The sequence below is a fragment of the Carya illinoinensis genome, chromosome 7, assembly GCF_018687715.1.
Source record: "Carya illinoinensis cultivar Pawnee chromosome 7, C.illinoinensisPawnee_v1, whole genome shotgun sequence".
Taxonomy (NCBI): domain Eukaryota; kingdom Viridiplantae; phylum Streptophyta; class Magnoliopsida; order Fagales; family Juglandaceae; genus Carya; species Carya illinoinensis.
Window position 1 is genome coordinate 41,590,959 of NC_056758.1, and position 24,552 is coordinate 41,615,510.

General features: G+C 35.4%; 1 protein-coding gene across 4 annotated transcripts; it reads left to right on the forward strand.

Annotated features, from left to right (window-relative positions):
• Positions 1–636: 636 nt before the first annotated feature.
• Positions 637–24,241, forward strand: LOC122315099 (L-arabinokinase-like). 4 transcript variants are annotated; one of them, XM_043130863.1, is made up of 30 exons: positions 637–795; positions 926–1,056; positions 1,495–1,602; positions 2,572–2,640; positions 3,826–3,909; positions 4,081–4,157; positions 5,124–5,190; positions 6,383–6,440; positions 6,534–6,601; positions 6,692–6,754; positions 7,378–7,431; positions 7,583–7,685; positions 7,769–7,878; positions 8,047–8,166; positions 10,005–10,061; positions 10,170–10,342; positions 10,430–10,598; positions 14,083–14,166; positions 16,568–16,693; positions 17,571–17,701; positions 17,775–17,856; positions 17,987–18,074; positions 19,767–19,810; positions 19,933–20,028; positions 20,109–20,185; positions 20,605–20,805; positions 21,044–21,209; positions 21,548–21,619; positions 22,558–22,752; positions 23,916–24,241. In XM_043130863.1, exons 2-30 carry the CDS (start codon positions 949–951, stop codon positions 24,036–24,038), a joined length of 2,973 nt encoding a protein of 990 aa, XP_042986797.1. In that variant the 5' UTR covers positions 637–795; positions 926–948; the 3' UTR covers positions 24,039–24,241. The 4 variants fall into 4 exon arrangements, 2 of the variants coding, with proteins under 2 accessions (XP_042986797.1, XP_042986798.1); XR_006243944.1 differs by lacking the exons at positions 637–795; positions 23,916–24,241 and adding an exon at positions 22,213–22,455 and having other exon boundaries at positions 805–1,056; XR_006243943.1 differs by lacking the exons at positions 637–795; positions 23,916–24,241 and adding an exon at positions 22,213–22,356 and having other exon boundaries at positions 805–1,056.
• The last annotated feature ends 311 nt before the right edge of the window (positions 24,242–24,552 follow it).

The window sequence follows — 24,552 nt, forward strand, 5'->3', positions numbered from 1 at the left end:
TTGTTTATTGTACTAATAGACTATGCCAGATTTTGGATAGGAAAATGTTACATATCATCTCACATCACACACTTTATATATTAAAATATTATTTTTATTTTATTTTATTCTTATTAAACTAATTGAATTATTTTATTTATCATCCACACGCTACATATTTATTATAGAAAAAATAAAAAAAGATTAAAATAAATATAATGTGTGAAGTGTGAAGATGACAAGAAGAATTTTTTTTTGAGATATTAAAAATGTTCGAAAATGTTTGAGAATTTTAAGCTTTTGTTTGAGATAAGGTTTTGGAAAATGAAATAGAAGATTTTGAATAAAAATATTTTTTAAAATAAGTACTGTATTTCAGTTTGTGAAAATTAATAAATAAAGATGATTTTTTTTAAATATAATTTTTTAGATTATTTTTATTTTAAAATTTATATTAATTTTTATATTTAAATAATAATTAGAGAAAAATTTAAAATATACAAATTTTGAATAATGTTTAAAAATAAAGTCGGAGAAAAGTGATAAATGTTTCAAAAAATTTCGCCAGCACGTCAATTGCGTGGCCTAACAGGCAAGTAAAAGCAAGGATCAGTCGATTAGGAAAAAAAAAGCAAGAATCAGTCATGAATTAATGACGAGCGTGACAGGCTCCCTAGGATAGGGATAGGCTTGCCAAATCCGAATACCGAGCTGAGGTGGCGCTGACATGATTTTAACCAACCGAAACCTGAAATGCTCAACTCAAGAATCGGAACCCTCCCTAACGGAGTCTCCGAGTTTCCTGAGAAGGATCCGGTGAGGGTTCTTATTCTTTTGGGGGAGCCTTTTTTAATCCGTAACTCGCATCTCTTTATATCGTTCTAGGGCTATTTATTTTTATATATATTATATATATGTAATTTATATAAAAGAGAATTCTGATCAGAGGCAGAGGGAGAAACAGAAACAATGAGGATCAAGGAAGAAAGTAATGGAGTCTCGGCGTCCAGAAATCACTTGGTCTTCGCTTATTACGTCACTGGCCATGGTTTCGGCCATGCCACTCGTGTTGTCGAGGTGCCCTTCCCAATTTAATTAGCTTCCCCCGATCATTGCTCTCTCTCTGTTTCCTTTCGTTTTTGAACTTCCTCTCCATATTTATTGCTTCTAGATTAAAATTTTCCGTTTGGTTTAATTTTGAGTTTTCAAGATTATGCAACGCATTAACTTGGATGTTTTAGGATCAATCTCTCTTATTTTTCTTGTCATTTTTGGTTGAATAGGAAGATATAATTCTGATATGATAGTGATAAGAAATCGCTTTGGTAGACTTAAAAAAAATTCGAGGGAGATTTTGATTTTTTTTTGTTTTTGCTTTTAGATATACTTTTGTACAGATTTATCGTTCTTAGAACTGTTGGATATTTTATAATCGGAACAGTGTCCGTGAAGATAAAATTATTTCAACGTTTTATTTGAAGAATGATACTTATTTACTCGACGTGGTGTACGTAGGTGGTCCGGCACCTAATACTTGCCGGGCATGATGTACACGTAGTGACTGGTGCTCCGGAATTTGTTTTTACCTCCGAGATACAGTCCCCTCGCCTCTTCATACGAAAGGTAATTTGTAAGCATTAAAAGGAAAAAGAAAATAATCTTTTCCTATTTCTTTCCGTTGAAATCTTTTCCTAAAAATCTATCCGGGATTGGGAAAGTCATGATTATTTTCAATGCCTCTGTTCATCTATGTGATTAACATGTTTGAGGAGTGAGATAAGAATAGAATTTTGTGAATAATAGGAAGATAATTTGTGAATAGTAGTTTTAGGTTTTGAGAAAGGAGAGAGAAAAAGTTGAATAAAAAATATTATAAAATTAAAATATTGTAAAAATATAGTTTTATAATATTATTTTTGTTTGGAAATTTGAAAAAGTTGGAATTATTTTTTATTTTTAATTTGAAATTTTAAAAAAGTTATAATAATTAGTTTGAAAAAGTTGTAATGATTAGTTTGAAAATTTTGTATTTGAATTATGCTTGGGAATAAGATGAGATGAAATGAGATCAGTTAAGAATTTTGTATCTCATCTTGTGCTCCAAACCTGCCCTAAGGTCCCATTTGGATTCAAAGTTGGTTTTAACTCATCTCATCTAATCATTACAACTTTCCTAAATTCTCACACAAAATATAATAAACAATTCAAAATTTTTAAATTCCAAAACAATAATAATATTAACATATAATATTTTTTTTTGATAAGTAAAAGAAGGAATATTAACATATAATATTTTAACAATATTTTATTTAACTTTCAACTTTCATCTCAACTTACTATCCAAACCTCACCTTAATCTATTTATTTTAGTATATACTATAACTAAAGAGTACACTTGACCATTAACTGAAAATATAATCCTTTGCATATCAATATACCTATTCTAATTTCTATTTTGTCCAAACAAGGAGTGGATGCCTTATATTACTCTTTTCCTTGAGGGGAGTGGCCATACAAACCTATAAACTCCACTTTAGAAGTGTTATCTGATGCAACTCTGTATTAATTACTTCTTGGCGTGTGAGAATTCAGGTTTTATTGGACTGTGGAGCAGTTCAGGCAGATGCATTGACAGTGGATCGTCTTGCCTCCTTGGAAAAGGTATACAAATAGCATTCCCGCCCGAGTTAGTAATGACTATGTTGTCTGAAGCTTTGGCTTGAGCAGTTATTGTATCAATGTTACTGAATAAGTTACTTATAAAAAAACTGTTACTGAGAGCATGTTTGGGGTTGCGTTTGAAAGTTAAAAAGTGCTTTAAAATGGTTTAAAGTACTTAAATGATAAAATCGACATGTTTGGTAATTTTATAATAAAGTACTTTTAAATAAAAAAAAACTAGAAAAGTGCGTTTTAACAAAAGCATCAAAGTGATGCTTTTTGTTAAAAGCACTTTATAAAAAGTAACTCCTATTTTTCCGTTACATGTATATTACAAAATGCTCCTCACTATTTTACCACAACGACAACTTTGCCCCTCCCTTTCCCAGCCCCCCCTTCTCTCTCTCTTTCTCTGTCTCTCTTGACCTCCAAAGACCTTCACGTCGAAGACTTCAGAAGACCTTCACGACGCTGAAGACTTTCAGATGGAGCTGAACACACCTTCACGCCTCATATGGAGTTGAAGACCTTCACGCCGAGACTTTCAGATGGAGTTGAAGACCTTCACGCTGAAACGAAACTGATCGCTCCTAGCGGACATCGCCTCTTATACATACGTTCGTGTTCTTTACATTAATTGTAAAGATGGAATAGTTCATTAGTTGATCTCTGTTAATTATTTCTTCGTGCCATATTCAAGTTGTAGGTATATGCAGTACTGCACAAACATATGCAGTTTATTCAATGCAAGAATATTAATTCAGTTTTCTCTGCATGCATTTGTAATTTCTGATGATATTAAGCTCACTTATTTTATTTCTATCAAGCATATACCCTTTTGTGTCATTTCTACCTCAAAAAGTGCTTTTTAAATTCGTTTCCAAACAAATCTAATATATTTGAAAGTAATTTAGACATACAGATCCCAAACAGTAAATAACTTTTTAATAGTAGAGCTTATTACGTTAAGTTCTAAGCTATAAGCCTTAAGCTAAAAGCAATATTTTCTACCACAACCCCAAACATGCACTGAATAAGTTGCTGCAACTTATTGTTTAGAATTATTTTTATTGAATATTGACCTTGTCCATGTGCATGATCCCCTTTGTAAAGATAGATACTTGGATATCTGTATGCCTTCTTTGAAATCTTACAAATTCTTTCCTTTCTTTCTTGGTATTCCAGTATTCAGTCACAGCTGTTTTGCCCCGGGCTTCTATTTTGGAAACAGAAGTAGCATGGCTGAACTCCATCAAAGCTGACTTAGTGGTACTTTGAGGCTTCTCTTATTTGTTTGTGAATTAGTTATCAGTTTTATAGGCATTTTCATCGTATCAACTTGCCTATTTTGCATGCTATGATCTAATTTCTGGGAATTTGTTTTAATTATAGACTTGAATAGAATGCCTTTGACAATTTTTTGTGCTTCTACAAAAACAGGTCTCGGATGTTGTTCCAGTTGCATGTCGTGCAGCAGCTGATGCTGGAATTCGCTCTGTTTGTGTCACGAACTTCAGGTCACTCAATTTGTGGTGCTTTTGCAATTTCTACTTTCAAGGATTTAAACATTTTTCATGATCTAAGATACTAAATATAGGTTTAATGGAGTAGCTCAATGCTTTCTTTGAGTAATGTTCATACCTTTTACACTTGCTTGAAGAACAGTGAAGCTATTAATCTAACTAGCAATTATGCTGTTGATCAATGTCTATTGAACCTCGGTAATTAATGATGCTTCATGCTCTCCAACTTCCCGCTTTTCTCTTTTCAGTCCTAATTTTATGCTTAGTTATTCACATCTTTTTTTGATAAGTAATAAGAAATTTTATTGACAAGTAAATAGGCATAACCCAAGTACACAGGAAGTATACGAAAATACAAGCTACGAACTGCAATGGGATAAAAGCAAATCATGGAAGTGATTCACATCTATTTGTACTTTACTTTCCCTTTTCTTATGTGTGTGTGTGTGTACATGTATTATTTTCTCATATCCTCTTGGATTCTCTGAAGTCTGAAGAACCCATCACCTCTTTTACTTCATACACCTGCTACTTGGCATAGTCTCTTGCTGCTTTTATCCAATTTGTTATGTTTGTTTCTGCTCTTCGCAGGATTGACCATAGATATATTCTGGTTCTGGGTTTTTTTTTTGATTACTTATCAAAAAAAATATTCTGTTTTGGTATTTTGCATCAAGCTTTGCCCTATATTTAATCTACCGAAATCTGCCTTTGGCTTTCATCCTAAACTGCTACCATTTGATAGAAAACTATCTGTGGTAACTAAACTAGACAAGAGTTATATAGTGGAATATGGTTTATATGTTACAAGCTGTGATTTGGTGAATAGTAATCGTTTACCTATAAAAAAAAAGTAGTGACTTGGTGAATAATCATCCCGACCTTCTGAGTTATTGCACTGAATAGAGCTCTTCAGTTTTCTGCAAGCTGTTATACCCTCATATTCCCTACTATTGGCAGTTGGGACTTCATCTATGCAGAGTATGTCATGGATGCTGGAAATCATCATCGCTCCATAGTGTGGGAGGTGACCGAAATTTTCTTTCCAATCTTTCTATTTATTATTGAAAGATGCATCTTCAATTGCTGATTGCATCTTATTTAGGTTTGTTTTATTTGACCAAATTTTATTTGATTTGGTATAATTTCTTATCTCATTGTCAAAACATAAAGAAACTATCTTCAACAAGAAAATAGCAAAACTCCTCCAACAATGACGTGCTTTAGGTGCATTGAGTGGCGGCTGATGTTGAAATTTCCATGAGAATCATTTGGAAAATCAGATAAAATACAAGTATGATTGTTTTGGGTCTTGCATACTCAATTCTTTTTCTATGAGCGAGAGAAACATTAAATTAAAGGGTAGTGCAAATGGTGGAGATGGGGGACCCTAACAAATACACCAAATGGGTTTATTGAGAACTAAAAATAAAAAAAAAACAAACGGGAGATGGCTACACAAAGCTGGTCCAATGTTTCTTGGCACGAAGCCATAAAAATGTTGCTGCTTGGGTATTTTTAGTGCCACCCAGAGTTGAGTGCCATGGTAACATGTCATTGAACTCTAAATCCAACATTGCATACTCATAATTAAATATTCTTGTTCTTTATCCAAGTCACAAATGTAGAACGAAGTTATACCCAAATAAGATCATAAACTTGATGTCTATGTTCAGTAAGTAATACCGCCATACTACCAATTTATTCTGAACTCACTAAAGTTTTTTAGTAACCAGGAAGGGAGTTTTGGTGTACGTAAACACTTATTTTTTGTCATTTTGGGAATTTTTTAATGACCTTGCCTTGGGAAGATATAAACCAAAATTCTAGACAGTTACTACTTTACTAGCCTCTTGGCACCGATTACCTTTTCCATTGTTGAGAAAAATTTTGAACATTCTCTCTGTCGTGCACTATATGCTTTCATTTTTTGGATGTTCCAATGTAGATGTGACTTTCGAAAATGAAAGCATCTATTAACTTCCTATATTAACCCTAACTTTGAAGCCGCAATTTTCCAAAACTTAAACTTATCTTTCTTGGCCAGTCTAAGAGCATCTTGGGAAGAGTTTTATTTCTTTAAAGGGCATATCATTTGTAAATTTTCATCTATTTTTTATAAAACGAGTATAACATGAGGTAATAATATCAGCCTTTTAGTGTTTTCTGCATTATTTATGTCATTCTAAACTTTTTCAGTTGCTTGAAAATTGATACAGATAGCAGAGGACTATTCCCATTGTGAGTTCCTAATCCGCCTCCCAGGATATTGCCCAAGTATGTTGTTTGATAAGGAAAATGGTCTTGATTGTGCTCATTTTATCCTCCTCAACTAGATACACTGATCTTCAAATATTTTTTACTTTGCAGTGCCTGCTTTCCGTGATGTTATTGATGTGCCTCTGGTTGTTAGGAGGTTACACAGATCCCGCAAGGAGGTTTTGGCTCCCAAAACCCTGCTAAATCTCTCGTTGCATCATTTAGTTCATGATTTATTTTTTTCTTTTTGAACGAAATCCTTGTTTTAGGTGAGGAAGGAGCTTGGAATTGGGGAGGATGTGAAGCTAGTTATCCTAAACTTTGGTGGACAGGTGAGTAACTGATTGACCAATGTAATGGTTAGTTACTTGGATGCTTTCGTTTTTGAGGTTTGTCTTCTTTGGAACGAGTCAATGGCTACAAATGATGCATGATGGATGATTCTTGTTCTCTCTCTGTCTCTCTCTCCCAGCCCCTCTTTATTTATTTTCCATTGATAGATAGAACTGTGTTGTGGCTGCATAACCTGTCACCTCCAAAAAATTTCTTCTGTTATACATGTTTTTGCTGAACTAATTGTTGAAGCACAATCCGTGCGTCAGGATCTCTAAGCCTGTCCCATGTTGGCAGTGAAATCTAGTTGCACGCTCGTCATAAGATTTTGCTTGTGTTTGGCTTAATATAGTTCTCAGACCTAGAAAATTGATGACAAAATGCTGGTAGTTTGAGCTAGTCCAAGTCCATACCCTGGAATACATCTTCTATTCAATGGGTTTGTAGAGATATGTAACAATAATATCAGTTTTTTCCTCTCTTTATGTGGGTGTGTTTTTGGCATGACAATATTTGCCTCACATATCAGATGTATACTAGCACTTCTTTTTCAGAATTTTAACGATTGTGCTTCCTTATTGAAATTCTCATTGCACTTGTATATACCGTGTCTCATTTGCAGCCAGCTGGTTGGAATCTGAAAGAGGAGTACCTACCTTCTGGTTGGTTGTGCCTGGTATTTTTTGTGGCGCATACCCTACATCCTTCTCCTTCTTTAAATGTCCTTTGTAATTGACATAGTTGTACGGTTGTGCAAGATTTGGTGTTGACATTTACACCGTGTCCTTTTTTCTTTTTTTCTTTTTTTCTTTTTTTTGTATATTCAGGTTTGTGGTGCTTCTGACACCCAGGATCTTCCACCAAATTTTGTGAAGCTTGCAAAAGATGCTTATACACCCGATCTTATGGCAGCATCTGATTGTATGCTTGGTCGGTATGAAGTTTTTTCTGTTAACTGACCTCAAACAAAGGGATCTGTTTATATCTAATAGAATGAACCTTCGTTGTTTCAGGAAAAATTGGATATGGAACTGTCAGTGAAGCCCTTGCATACAAGTTACCATTTGTCTTTGTTCGGAGAGATTATTTCAATGAAGAGCCGTTTTTGAGAAATATGCTTGAGGTTTAACTACTTACTTTATTTCAACATCATCATCATCATCATCATCATCATCTTTTGCCTTCTTTTTTCCTTTACCCTTCCCTTTTGGTCTACTTATGGTCCTCATCTCTTTCGGGAATGCTTATGAGAATCTAATACTAGTTGAGATATAATTGTTGTTTTGAACAGTATTATCAAGGTGGTGTTGAGATGATAAGAAGGGATTTACTCACTGGACACTGGAAACCTTACCTTGAACGTGCAATAAGTTTGAAACCCTGCTATGAAGGAGGCATCAATGGTGGTGAGGTAATCTTTTCTGCACTCATGCTTTATGACTCCATTTTACTGAAGTTGTTTTATCATTGTGCACTTAAGTAATCACTATTAGTGGGGTTTGGCTTGGGTATTAGTTCTATGGGAAACAAGGGGTTGAGGTTCAGTGTAATTTTTTGGGTATTTTGGGTTGTTTTTCAAGGGCTTTTTTGGGTCATTAGGGGCGCTTTATTATGGGCTAGGTGTTTTCTTGTATACGTTCAGTGTACTTGGTTACTCCCTTTGATATATAAAATATTTTAACTTATAAAAAAAAAAAAAGTAATCACTATTAGTTATGGTAATATTTGACCAAATTCTAACTGCATTTTAATCACGGGAAGCAAAACTTAATCTCACATCTCACATAAATTTTGATTTGTGACTTTCTTCATCTCTCTTTGGTTGTTGAGAAGATCCAATTGGAAACAGGAAATTTGAGCCAAACAGATGAACTTAAAATGAGCCAAGCTAGAAGCCTTAGAAAATCGAAAATAGGCTAAACAGGCTCATTGAGATGATGGATCCAAATGCATTAAACAAAAACTTGAAACTCATTCCAACCAGCTGGTCAAACTGGATCACATTGACAGCAATCGATGCATTTCAGTTTGGTTTCTGACCACCAATCAGTGTATATTTAGGCCTGGTTTGTTTTCACAAACTATCTCATCGTTACAACTTTTCCAAATTCCCAAACAAAATACAAAAAATAATTCAACTTTTTTAAATTCCAAAACAAAAATAATATTATAACAATAATTTTTTCAACTTTCATCTTATCTCATCCCACCTCATCTGTATAACCAAACGAGGCATTAAGCCTAGTTTGTTTTCACAAACCATCTCATCTCATAATTACTACTTTCCAAAACTCCCAAACAAAATACAAAAGACAATTCAACCTTTTCAAATCCCAAAACAAAAATAATATTAAAAAATTATATTATAATAATATTTTATTCAACTTTCAACTTTCATCTCATCTCATCTCATTTGTATAACCAAACGATTGTATGACCAAACGAGACCTTAGTGGCTCGTTTTTGTTGGCCATAAGAGTTGGATCAGCTGTCAATTCAAAGAATATGGACCAATCAGGACAGTGCACACCTATTCACTTCCAATGTGATGGTAATTTCTCTATATATTAGAAAAGCCAAAGATTAAAATTTGTTTTTGATAAGTAAGAAGAAAAGATTAAAAAAAAATTATTAAAAGCCAAGACTTATTTGTCTTAGTTGTTGTGGGTGTGAGAGTATAAATTATTCACATGATAAAATTTCTTCTTGTCTGTGAATATTTTTCTTTACCACATTGCTGGGAGCATTGGGGATGTGGATTTGGATTATCTTAAATTAAAAGAAATATATCTTAAAAACAAGATATATGATAACTTGGCTTTACTAAGTAAACAGCTGAATGGAAAAGGGTTATCAATGCAGTGATTGTATCTTTCCCATTGTGACAAACCATACAGGAAATATGTAGAAACACCTGAGCTTTTTGAAAGATGAACAACTTAATCTGCAAAAATGGACCACAAACACTGTTGAATTAATTTTATACTTTAAGCCAGTTTAACAGGGCTGGAAGTGTTGAATCTTGAAATAATTTGTAAGAACTATTCATATTTGCTTTTCTAGTACATATTGCTCTAACAATAAACTACCGATTTGTTTCTAATTCTCACTGGACATAGATTTACAATCGTTTGTTTATGTTTTTCACAGTTTCCAGGTTTTTTTATACCTATAAAAAAAGTTCCTGTTATTTTAAAGTTGATACAAATTGATTTCACAATTTTTTCCTGATGCATTTTATAATTATAGGTAGCAGCTCAAATCCTGCAGGAGACAGCTATTGGTAAAAACTATACATCAGATAAGGTATTTGAATGTTTGATATCATTATAATGTTTTATTTGGGTTCTGGCTTTCATTAAATTTAACGTTTGACTCATGTTCTAATTCTATTTTTACCTTACCAAATTGCAGCTTAGTGGGGCAAGGAGATTGCGTGATGCTATCATTCTTGGGTATCAACTTCAAAGGGTCCCAGGACGAGATATCTTAATCCCAGAATGGTATGCAAGTGCTGAAAATGAACTTGGTATTTCTAGTGGATCACCAACTTACCAGAAGTCTGAGAATAGCTACCTAACAAACTCGTGAGTTTCTCTCTTTAATGGTTTTTAGTTTGTTTGTGATATGAATTTGCCTACTTGGTTTAATTTTTCTTTTTTTGTTCAACCAAGATGCACCGAAGACTTTGAGATTCTTCATGGGGATCCTCAAGGCTTTCCAGATACAATAATGTTCTTAAAGAGCCTGGCAGAACTAGATGTTGTATCTGAGTCTGAAAGGACTCCTGAGAAACGCCAGATACGGGAGCGTAAGGCTGCTGCTGGACTCTTCAATTGGGAGGTCATGTTTATTTTGACTGAATATTCTTTTTGTTTACTTCTCCCTGGAATGTTTTTCCTACTAGCATTTGTTGGTCAGGACAATATGCACTTGATAACTACTTTTTTTGTTTTTTTTACAAGTAAATGATAGTATTAATAGGAATAGACATAACCCAAGTACACAAGAAGGTATACAAGAGATAAGACCTATCTAGGTTGCTATAGAGGACATAAGGAAATCATGTACATTTAGGCCATTAAAGTCTATAACAATAGCCCAATGAAATAAAGTGCTGAAAAATAAAACGCGAAGCTCCTCTAGTGTATGCACCTTCTCTTCGAATGCCTGCTTGTTCCACTCTCGCCATATGCACCACATAATGCAAATAGGGACCATATTCCAGATAGCTTTGATTTGTGGAGCACCTCCCGGTATCACCGAATTGGCCAATAGCTCAACCATTGAAGCAGACATCACTCAGTTTAGGCCTATTCGATTGAAAATTTCGCACCAAAGGACTCTGACTATCTCACAATGTAGTAAAAGATGATCCATTGTCTCACCTGCTTTCTTACACATACAACACCAATCTGAAATAATTATCCGTCGCTTTCGTAGATTATCGGTAGTCAAAATTTTACCTAAGGCTGCTGTCCATGTGAAGAAAAGTGCTTTGGGAGGTTCCTTGTTCCTCCACTGTCTTCTCCATGGGAAATGAGAATTTGGTAAAGATGTAAGGGACTTATAAAAAGAGTGAACTGAGAAAATACCCTTACCCGTTGGTGTCCACCACAATTTGTCGACGTGCAGTCCATTCGGCTTCTTGGAATACACTAAACAAAAGAAAGCCTCAAAACTGTCTAATTCTCAATCTTGGGCTGCTCTAGTAAAGGTAACATTCCATTGGACTTGGTCTCTTGAATGAATCATGAGATCCGCCACCGAAGCTTCTTGATCGTATGCCACTCAGAAAATTGATGGAAAAGAGTCCTTTAGTGCTGCCTCCCCACACCAGATGTCCCTCCAAAATTTTATACACGTGCCTTCCCCCACCACCAAACTAGTATGGTTAGCAAACACCCTCCACCCTTGTCTTATACGCCTCCAGATCCCTACACCGAAAGGCCCATTCTCCTCTCTAGTACACCAACCTCCCCAAGACTGACCATATTTACAATCAACTACTAGTTTCTAGAGAGTTTCCGGTTCCACATTGTATCTCCAAAGCCATTTCTCCACAGTGCTTGATTAAACATTCCCAAGTAGGACTGTTCATACGGGCCGGATTTTATCCGGCCCGAAAACTGGATTCCGGTTCCGGGTTCCGGCCCGGATGAACCCGGATTTCAAAACCCGGACCTATGCGGTCCGGGTACGGGTTTAAAATCCGGGTACCGGATTAAAAACCCGGTACCCGGTTTCCGTTATCCACCCCTCCCTTTTAATCTCACTGCGCTCTCTCTCTCTCTCTCTCTCTCTCTCTCTCTCTCTCTCTCTCTCTCTCTCTCTCTCTCTCTCTCTCTCTCTCTCTCTCTCTCGTTCATCTTACCTGCTCAGCCCTTAGGAAGACAGTGTTTCCCAAGACGATTACGGTTCCGGACTCATCGAGCATCTATACAGACCCGATTGAAGTCCGAATAAGGTATCCAGTCTTTGTCTCCGTGGTCTTCGTCTTCAATGGTCTTCTCGAGATTGCCTTCGTCTTCGTCCTCCCAGTCACCTGGGTTTTCGGTTGTGTGTTCGTTTGCATTTGCTCAGCCAGCAAGACGCCATCGTAACCCCCGTAGAAGGACGTCGCAACACCATCTCTGTTTCTGGTATCCAAAACAGAGCACTCTCAATCATTGCCCAACTCCTTTACACGTCTTCTCCTTAACTTCAGTTCTGTTCCACACCATCTCCTCACCATGAAAACCACCTACCGAGCAGCATTACAGATGCAGAAATCACCATGTATTCCTTTGGTCTCTGCCGACACAAGAATCAACTGAAGTCACCGTGGAAGCTCTTGGAGATGCAGTTTAGTGACTGCCGTCGTCAGCTCTTCACCGCCCAGACCGCAGGCTTTGTTAGGATAGGGTGGGACCCTCCAGACCACAGAGGACAAATACAGCAGGAAAAAAAAAAAAAAAAAAAGCGGTTTGAATCCGGAATCCGGGTTTTACAGGTTCCGGCCCGGATTTGACCCGGGCTAACCCGGTCTGGGTTCCGGCCCAGATTTCAAATCCGGGTTCCGGGTTGGGTATACCCGGATTTCCGGGTCGGAACCCGGATGAACAGCCCTATTCCCAAGTTCTTTATCGTTAGCAGTCCTGAAGGAATTGGTCTACACACCTTATCCCAGCTGACTAGATGAAACTTAAATTCTTCCCCCATCCCACTCCATAAAAAATCCCAGTAGAGTTTTTCAAGCCGTGCCGCCACGCATGCTGGGATAGAAAATAATGATAAAAAGTAAGTAGGTAAGTTAGATAGAGTACTTTTGATAAGGGTCACCCGACCTCATTTCAATAAATACAATTTGTTCCACCGGGCCAATCTTCGTTCTATTTTCTCAATAATTGTATCCCAGATTGCTAAGGCTTGTGATGCAGCCCCCAACGGTAATCCCAGATAAGTCATGGGGAAAGAAGCAACTTTACACCCAAGTGTGCAAGCCAAATGCCGAGTATTACTTACACTTCCAACTGGCACTAACTCTGATTTATCAAAGTTTACTCTCAGCCCTGACAGTGCTTCGAAGCATAAAAGGAGCACCTTCAGAGTACTAAGTTGATCCTGCTCTGCCTCACAGAATATTAAAGTATCATCTACAAAAAGTAAGTGAGAAATCGAGATAAGGCCCCTATTTAGTTCACCCACTGAAAATCCTGCCATAAAACTATTGTTAACTAAGGCTGTTAACATCCTACTTTGTGCTTCCATGATGATAACAAAAAGAAGTGGGGACAGCGGATCTCCTTGTCTTAACCCCCGAGAACTGTTAAAGAAACCCTCTAGGTTGCCATTGATCAAAACTGAAAATCTGGTTGTTGAAATGCACCATCTAATCCACATACACCATTTCTCCCCAAAACCACATCTCTTGAAGAGATATATAGGAGGAAATCCCAATTTACATGGTGCACTACTGATGTAGTATAGAACTATATGAATTTGATGCAAGATATACATTATCCGTTGCTGTCATTTATGGTTCTTTCAACCTATCTTGAAGTTAGCACGTGATAATGTTTCTTATCCATGTAGACCCTCAATTTGGTAATTGATATAACTGAATGTTTCTTTGTTTGAAATCATACGGTTACTTTAGGAAACTGTAACCATGAGAGAAGTAAAAAATGTTTGGCCGTGTTGGATAAATATTTGCCCTTCACATTTTTGTGGGAGTCAAAATAAATTTGTTTAGTCTACCATCTGCTTCTGTGTTCAAGTAATTTGGCATCTTGATAATTTATTGAATGATTTCATTTTGTTTCCTTTTTCTAAATTTTCACTTCAGGAGGAAATCTTTGTGGCGAGAGCACCTGGAAGGTTGGATGTTATGGGAGGGATTGCTGACTATTCAGGAAGTCTTGTCTTGCAGGTTAGATTTATCAGTTTGTTAATTCTAGTTTTATGTCTTTAATATTATTGCTATCTATTGCCTTCTTTTTCTCAAATTTTATCTTTCTTCAAAGTTAGATTCTGGTATGTCTTTCATAACATATTTTGGTGTTGCATATTTAATAACTCTTCTAGCTCATATTAATTATCCCACACAAAATGATATTTCTATTGATAGATTGAGTATAACCCCAAATTAATTATTAGGGGTGAAAGATTTTAGGTCCAAACCGGGAAAACCGACTGGACTGTACCAAACCGAAAATCATGTTGGTTGGTCTCAATCCATGGTGTATGAAAAATTCGGTTTTTGGTCCGGTCTTGGGTGTGGTTTTTTTTTGACCGAATTAGACAGAAATGTTTACATAATTTTTTTTTAAATATCTATATATATTATATTATTTTATATAGTAGTTGTATAAGTTAATTATGTAATTTTCATTTAATCTATCACCATTAATCATATAAAATGTAAAAATATATATGCTATCAATGTTATTTTATTTAATTTATTTATTTTTTCCAGATAGGTAATATATGCTATCAATAACTATCAATAACCCTGAGAGGTAGCTCAGTTGGTCAAGCCTTGGGTTTGCTCTCCAATGGTCACCAATTCGAGTCCCCTCAGGGCCACTAGAGGTTTACTTGACTGTTAATTTAGGGCCCCGTGAGATTAGTCAAAGTGCGCGCAAGCTGGCCCTGATACCCATGGATAAAAAAACTAATATATCATATGATAATATATGTTATTATACATAGATACGTACTCTCATATTTACACCAAATTAAAGTAATTAGGTATTTTTTTAAGATACATAATTTTCAAGTAAGCATAAATAGTCTATGGACAATGAAATTATTTAATATTCATTAACCATATAAAATGTTAGAATTTTAATATAGGCCATTATGAATATTGAAGAGTACCAAGTTAGTAACTATTAACATCATAAATATAGTTATAATTAATTATTTTTTTAATGAGTTAGTTGCATAATCCACATTAAAGAGCTCACTTAATTTTAATTTTACTTAATTTTAATTTTACGAAGTTAATTAATTTTTTGTATTAATTTATTAGCCAAAAAAAGAAAAGAGGAAAAAAAGTTCATGGACCGATGGCTAACAGTCCGGTCCGGCAAAAAGGGTGGACCAAAAATTTCAGTCCGTGACCTCCCCGTACCGGACCGATCACACCCATATTCACCGATGCTGCATACCGAATTATCAGCTCTGATTTTAGCAACTATTTCCTTCTTGAGATCATTTGACTGACTGTTATTTCAAAATGTGATGTTTCCTTAACTAAGTGAAGACGAGACGCATTGACTAAGGATGGGCTTCTGAAGTTAGGAATTTAATATATTAATCAATAACTTTTAATTCCTTTTTTTTTTGTATTATTAGTGATGCGATTTTACTGAGAAGTGCAGATGGGCACAACCCTAGTATTTATGAAGTATACAAAAGGAAACATCCAACTACAAAGAAGAGGAGTGAAAACCTTCAAAGTCTAGAAAACTAGAGAATTAGAAGCCATGGTGATCAGTCAGCCAAGCATAGAGGATGCTGAATATAATAGCTTTTAATTCTGCCACCATCCTTTCTCTATCTTCAAAAGTTTGAGCAATTCACACTTATCAAATACATCACATTAAATGTAGGGGTGCTGTCCTTCAAACTTCTAAATTTCTTAAACCCCCACAGGGGTTCCACCAAAACATGGTCAATAGCTCGACCACTAGCTGGGATGTCAGCCCTTCCATAGGGGGAGACACAAGAGGATGCCTTTTTCTGGTACAGGAGAATGCTGACCATAGACTCACTTGGATGTTGAAAGAATTTGAAATTTACACTGTTTTTATTGTATATTCTATATCGATCGCTAGGGGAAAATTCTATTGGATGACTTTAATCACAAAGATGTTTCTTTTTTCGTGGGATTAATTATCTTTTAAGAAGTCCACCCATTTCTTATCTTAATAGTTGGTTACGGCATTCATTATATGTGTCATTGTATTTGGTGTCTATCTGCACTATCATTGTCACATAGTGTGGCTTCCCAGTATTGCTTGTATCAACATGTTCATTTATATTTTTCTATTTAAAATTGAACATGGTCTATGAAACTTAAGTCTCTTCACAACTGTCAGCTTTCAGTCATAACCATGTTGCTAGATAAGCATCTGATATAGATGTAGCAAATTTGGCCTTCCTTTTGCATCAAGCATGACTCCTTTAGTAGTAGTCTTTTTAGATGCGAGAGAGCTGGTATTATTGTTTTCTTTGTCTCCTTTGAAGTTCATGGATATGATTATGTTCTCCCTTACTCCTCCCACGTCTCTTCTTATGAAACTTTGTATGCTCTCATCTTGCAGCTGCCAATAAGAGAAGCATGCCATGTTGCCGTGCAAAGGAATCATCCAAGTAAACATAGGCTTTGGAACCATGCCTTGGCTCGACAGCAAGCCAAAGGACAAGGATTGACACCCGTCCTGGAAATAGTATGTATAGGCATTTGAATGGAGATGAAGTTTTACTTTTAAATATTATCATCTAAAAAAGGTGGTTTATTCTTCTTCTCTGGGATGACAAAGAAGGATTTTTAACTATTTATTTTTGTCATAAGTAAAGAGAGCTTGTTAGTAGTAGAATGCACATATAATTTGCTTATTAGTGTGGTTGAGATTTAGTTACAATCGGCTTATGGTATACTCGTCAAAAACAAAAGTTAGCTTATTGCATAAAGTGTGCTCTCTGAAAACAAAAATTTTATAGACCTAGATAATTATTCGATTTTATTAACATTTATGCAGTGGGAAATCTGTATTGATATTAGTTAAATCTTATGCGGATTACCATTGCACTAGGAAAGATCCTTACTATGGATAATTTGAGAAAGAAAATTTTACTAGTGGATTGGTGCTGCTTGTGCAAGAAGCATGAGGAAACGACTGATCATTTGTTGATGCGAGCGAAGTTGCAAAAAAAGTATGCCCCAAAAGTAGTAGGGTAGTTGGTATGTTGGAGAAGTCAGAATGTTGGCTATTGTAGTGTGGAAGATCGGCAACTGGTCCCGTTATGCTTCATGTGGTGCGTGTGGGATGAACATAATGATCAGAATTTTGAAGATTGCAAGAAGACAGATGATGAACTTAGGTCCATAATGCTGGAAAAACATTTTGTCCGGATGTCAGCTTAGAACAGTCTTGGCTGTTCTACTTATCTTGATTTTTGTCTCTTTGTTTTTCCATTACTTCCTAATTGGTTGTTTTCTTTTGTATACACGCTGGTGCACTTGATTGTGTCCTTTTACGCCTCATCATAAAATTGTCTAATAAAAATAAAATCTTTGTTATCTCAACATTTTGGCCAAATTAGGTATCATATGGTTCTGAATTAAGCAATCGTGGCCCAACCTTTGACATGGACTTAGCTGATTTTATGGATGGAGAGCAGCCAATGTCATATGAAAAGGCGAAGAAGTATTTTGCCCGGGATCCATCTCAAAAGTAGGTTAATCTTCTTTTGTTTGATTATCTGTGGTTTTATCATTCTATGCAACTAAAATGGTTCCTGTTTTAGGTGGGCAGCATATGTTGCAGGGACAATTCTGGTTTTAATGACAGAACTTGGTGTACGCTTTGAAAACAGTATCAGTATGCTGGTATAAGATGCTACCTATATGTTTAGTATATTTTGATTCATTCAAAGACACTGCAAAAACTCCTACTACGGGCTAAATTTCAAGTGTGTACAATGGCCATGTTTAATCTCCCAATATTACAAACATACAGGTTTCTTCTGCAGTCCCAGAAGGCAAAGGTGTATCTTCTTCTGCCGCTGTGGAGGTTGCTAGCATGTCTGCCCTGGCTGCTGCTCATGGTAATTATGTATTCAAATATTCCATAGTTTTTTTTACTCAGCTTTTTCCTCTTTCTTGGTGGTGACTTTTGCTTCTATCATGAAGGGGGGATTAGAAACTAAGTAGTTTTTTGTTAAGTAATGAATCTTTATTGGTAGGCATAAAAGGGTCAACTCAAGTACACAGGGAATATACAAGAGATACACATATCTAGAAGGTGAAAAAGAGGATTAGGTGTTACATCCCTCTATATAACTTAAGGACAAGTAAGATCAAGTATTTGAGAAGGCTTCTTTTTCTGGTTTAATCTTTATACAAACATGAGCTGCCTCAACAGGTAGACTTCAACAGACTCTTTTAGCAATAATTATTGTAGAATCGCTCTTAAAATTAGGGAACTCTCATAGTAGTTTGAGGTGCAATGAATGCAAAAATGCCCAACGTTATGACTATACACAAATAACCTCGAGCAGTGGCTTTGATGGGACCAGCACTGGGTAATGACCAATTTTTATTTTCTTATTGTTATTTATTCTTTAAAGTGCATGAGTGTGTGTGTGTGTGTGTGTGAGAGAGAGAGAGAGAGAGAGAGAGAGAGAGCCTGCAGAGGGGGGGGGGGGAGACCATGGTGCATCTTGGCATAGTAATTCACTCTGCGGAATGTGTGAGTTTGGTTCAAGGCTCAAAGCTATAAGACTTCATATACGACCTATATAACCCAAGCACTGAAATGAAATGTAGCTGTGGCGAAGTTAGGGCGTCTGGTAAGTAAAAATTTTTATTATTGAGAATTCCTGAAAAAAAAAAATTTAGATGCGTTACTTATTGGTTTTTGTGGAAGTGGGCAGGTAGATGAGAAGTTTTTCCTTTTTTTTTTTTTACCAAAAGAAAAGGATGAGAAGTTTTTTGGATAAACAGTTTTCAAGATGTGTTTTGTATTAGAGTTCATGAAAGTGAATATGTAGATTTGAAAAATTACTCGGATAAAAAGGTTTTTGGATTTTGTATTTTTTTCTGTTTATTTCACGGAAACTTAAGGCTAATTAATAGATAAAAATTTAGTTTTTGGAAGTAGAATTGGTGTTTAAAAGATGTTTAGATTGTGAAGTTGAAAAAAATTTCTGAAAAATTTTGGAATCTAAACATGGCCTAGAGTTTCCTTTAAGACAATTTTTCAGAAGAAATAAGGCAGGACTTGCCTGAGTATATTGTAGATGGATTAAAAATGAAATTCATTTACCAGTGTGAAGCTTGTGGCATGAAAGCATGACATGAGACAGCTTGCTGAAAATTGGACCTAACTGTCAATTTTTAGAATGGCTTGTATAATGGAATTATCAATTGAGAGTTGTGAATGCACAGAGGAAAGTGGCCTGTTTGAGCTTGAAATTCAATTTAATAAAGTACCTCAGCATAAATGATTAATACTGAAGTATTGCAGTCAATACAACAGGCAAATATATGACTAGGTTTTCTCTGAATTCTGCTATGAATTCAGGTTGTAAACATGGCAGTTTAATGAAGTATGCTTGTGTAAAATTTAAATACTGAACATACTCTCTTGGTTCTCCACCAACCCCCCTTCCATTTTACTGCAAAGTGGATATTCTTTGTGTGTGATTAATTTAGAAGAAAATGTGCTCCTTATTCCTATTCTTCCTTGGAGCAGTTGGAGAAACAATCGACTTAAAATCTTCAACTATACTTTGCAGGGTTAAGCATCAGTGCCAGAGATCTTGCTTTGCTCTGCCAAAAGGTTTGACTTTTTATTATAAACTTCGGTGAAAATTCTTCCCTTCATTTTAGAATGTTTAATTTCTATGTACCTTGTGTGTGAATGTTTTGTTACTTCATTTATCATTTTGTTTTGTTTATTAGGTGGAGAATCACATTGTTGGAGCTCCATGTGGCGTGATGGACCAGATGACTTCGGCTTGTGGTGAAGCCAACAAACTTCTAGCAATGGTTTGCCAGGTAAGCACCACTAGTTCTGTAAAGATAACAGCGATATGGTTGTTTTACAGATAAAAAAAATGATGCCTAAATTCATGCAGCCTGCTGAGATTGTTGGGCTTGTAGAAATTCCTAGCCATATCCGATTTTGGGGAATTGACTCAGGAATACGACATAGGTAATGCATCTATCACTATGTTTTGTAATCTGATGCATTTATGCCTGTTGTCACAATTGAAATTGATTTCTCATGCTATGCTTGCCTGATTTTTATGGATGGGTTAACTGAAATTATGCTGGATTGTTCTTCTAAAGCTTCCATTTTGGATCCACATGTTTATTATATGTTGATAATGAAGTGTGCTTTCGTGTAAATGTATGAAACAGATTTACCCCCATAAAACTCCCCTTTATTGTGGTGTAATAGTTATTGTCAGACAGGTCCCACCCAGTCGTTCTGTTTTCAGGTTTCACTCTTCTTTTGAAGCCTTTGAGAGTTATTACCATCCTGTATCACCATAATTATTCTTATATTTTTATTTCTTTCATCTGTTTGAAAGTTTTTGAATTCCAAGTTCCATGGTACTTCTATGGCAGTGTTGGTGGTGCAGACTATGGATCCGTCAGAATTGGCGCCTTTATGGGTCGCAAGATGATAAAGTCTATAGCATCTTCTATGTTCTGTCAGTCATTGCCAAGCTTTAGTGGGGAAAACATAGATGAATTGGAGGATGGTGGTGTTGAACTAATTGAAGCTGAAGCATCATTAGATTATTTGTGTAACTTGTCACCTCACAGGTATGTCCACTTTTAAGAGTTTCCCTTCTTGAGATCTTTTAAATAACACTAGTTCAGCGGCGGTCCTTTGCTCTCCCCTCCCTTTTCTCTGCACCTTATTGCCCCTTATTCAGATGCAACCTTTGGGACTCAAAATTATTGCTCTAATTACTAGATGCTCCAATTGAAGTGGGATCGTTTTTGGTTCTCCAACTATGAAGTTGATATGTTTTCTTCCTTTGGAACTTCTATTGCGCAGATATGAGGCTTTTTATGCTAAGATGCTTCCTGAGTCCATGCTTGGCGAGAAATTTCTGGAGAAATATGCTGATCACAATGATTCTGTCACAGTAATTGATCCTAAGCGTAATTATGGAGTGACAGCGGCTGCTAAACATCCAATATATGAAAATTTCCGTGTCAAGGTTAGGAATAGTCAATCTGTTTTTTTATGGTTAGAAAATTGAATTTGATTCATGGATATAACATGGATTAATTTAGATTGGTACAAATCAATTCATAGATCTATTTATGAATTTTTGTTGTTGCCTTCTAATTTAGAGGGTAATTGCTCTGTTTCTTGCATATTTGCAAGATTCAAACCATAAATCCCTGTTATCTCACTCTGCTCCATTGACACAAGTGTCAAGCTCTATGGTTAACATGAAATTTGAAGTGCTGCGAATACCTTGTGTTATTTTAACTTTTGATTTCTAGTATTGCATACCAGCTGAGTTACTTCCCTCAATTACTTGACTTACAGGCCTTCAAAGCACTTCTAACCTCGGCAACCTCAGACGAGCAACTTACAGCTCTTGGAGAACTATTGTATCAGGTATACTGAAATTTCTGGTTGATTAAGCTTGGTTTGAGAAATCCACTTCTGCACATATATAGGCATGCATCTGATAATGTGATGGTGTGATGGAAGCTAGTGACATCGAATAAAATTCATCCCCTTCTATTCCTTTCATGAATGAATATTTTATTAAGGTATCTCAGAACCTTTTTTTAAAAAAAAAAAATCTTCTTTTTTAGGTATCTCAGAACCTTTATAGAGCTTATTAACGTATAAATAAATGGATATCCAATTGAACTTGAATCTTGACATGATTATTTGGCGAGTGCTTTCGGCATGTCAAGAACAATATCCTATTTGTTAAACTGTTCTTTCAGAGATTCGTGTTTGTAATCGTTAAAAAATTGAACTTTATGTAAATGACAGAATGGTTTTTTCCTACATAATTGGTTGACTAAATAGTGATGATGGCAATTAAAATGTTGGAAGTAGATCTAAGGACTAATGGGTTCAAAATTTTACATTACAACAAGAAATGATTTAAGTTGTGACCATCTTTGGCCCCCTTGTGGATGAGGCTGAGTTTTCTCTGGATTTTCACTGATTCTATGCCCCCTACAAATTTGAAGTCAATGATAGAAGTTGGTGAATGGATTACCCATTGCGGATGAAGTCTATCAAATTGGCTGAGTTGGAAGGTGCCTTGTCTTCATTCTATCCAAGACTAGATTCATATTGGGAGACAGATTTATCGTGATGGTTTCTAAAATCAAGCAAGTTCTCCTACCATATCTCCAGCCCTTTCTCCAACCATGTCTAAAATGGGAGTTTTTCTTAATCCGGTTCAAAAGAAAATGAAGCGAAATTCTGGAGTTATGATTCTCATTTTGATTTTTTTTTTTTTTTTTTCCTTTCCCGCATGTTTGGAAAAAAAATAAAGGAAATGGTTTTTCACATTTTACCATCTTTTGCAGTGTCACTACAGCTATAGTGCTTGCGGACTTGGCTCTGATGGGACCGATAGGCTTGCAAAGTTAGTACAGGCAATGCAGCATAGTAAATCTGATGATGGGACCTTATATGGAGCCAAAATTACTGGTGGAGGTTCTGGTGGAACTGTTTGCGTCGTTGGCAAGAACTGTCTGCGAAGCAGCCAACAGATTATTGAGGTAAACTTTTTCCTTTTTCCTTTTCTTTTAAGGAAAGAAAAATGTTTAATTCTACGCATGAAAGCATCAGAAGACCTGTCGTTTTTCCCTCTCCAATTTCACGTTGAATAAGATAACAGAATATTCCGATGTTAAATTAATCTACAACCTCTTCAGCTCAATCCATTTCCTCACTTCAATCAAACCAAAACCCCCTCCCGGTTGGGGTCAGAGATCGGATTAATATTCTCTACAATTTTTTGGTCCAAATACTTTGTAAAATCTGGAGAGAGATAGATATAGCCTCTGTAAAATCTGGGCACAGTATGGATCCCAACATTAAATGCAATGAGGGCACGCATGTTATATCTATGTCTCTCCGAATTATAGGTGTTTGGATCAGAAAATTGTGGGAAAATTCCAATCCAAAAAGATCTAAATACTAGCACGTGAGCTGTTTGTATCAAGGTTTGGAAAATGGGAATCGGGTAGGGCGATTCAAGACAATTTTGGATCTGTTATTTTAATGTTAATAAGTAGTATTAAAAATTATAGATAATGCAATTCAAGCATTTAATATCATGTATAAAAGAGTATAAAATTTAAATTTATTGACGAGTTTCAATAAAAATATGATATGGATCTAAATAATTTTAATAAGTATGTAATTTATGTATTTAACTTCAATTGTCTACACTTTTTGCCTCTCATATACCAAGAAGATAAAGATCATCAAGTAATAAACACATGACAAATATTGTATTTCATGCACAGCCAAAAATTTAATACAAAGTACTATTCATCTCATAATCTTTTTGTTCACTTAAAAAAAATAAAGAACTATATGTTTTATCTTTCAAGTTTTCTGTGATACTTATTGAATAATATGGTAAAAAAGTTAAATGTACAAGAAATTAAAAATAGATAAGAGATTTAAATCGGTAGCAATCATTTCCAATCGGTTGAAAACGGACTAAATCACGATTCAGTTTTTGGCTGATTCAACTTATATCGGACTGAATTGAACCATTTTTTTCGAGCTTTGATTTGTATGGCTTTTTCAAATGTTGTTCGTGGCTACTATAGTGCTAATTATTTGGTGATTCAGTGGGAGGTTGTCATTTATTGATGAATCTAAGTAGATTGGGCTGAAATAAAGAAGTTTATACTGTTTGATTTTCCAGATTCAACAGAGATACAAAAATGCAACAGGCTATTTGCCATTTGTCTTCGAAGGCTCATCACCTGGTGCCGGGAGGTTTGGCCATCTGAAAATACGCCGTCGCACCTCTAGTAAGCTAACTTAAGTGGCGGCTACATTAAAGTCTCCTGGCTAATGATTGCAAGATAAACGATTATGCTATTTAATGGAAACAGATCAAGTCTCCTGGCTACATTAAAGTAAAAGCTTTGACGCGGGCTGACTTTGATTCTATCTCTCACCTGGACATTTTCTGGGTGTATGGCAATTTACGTACTCCAGTAATAAAATCAATAAGTTTATCGTTTTCTTGATGGTTTTAGGTTTTGTTCTGGTTCTTATGACCAGAAGTTGGCACTTCCCCTATATTATACTTTATATAATATAGTAATATATTATAATATATTATAATATATAGTAATATAGTATTAATATTACTATTAATATAATAGACTGTAGTGATAATATATAGTTATTTATATAAGATTTTAAAATTTAATATATATAATATAAAAAATCATATAAAAAATATTTTATACAATATAAAAAATTAATATATTTATACAATCAAGTGGTAAAGGTCTTGGGTTTGACGGTATACTCCCCTAGGTCTAAGGTTC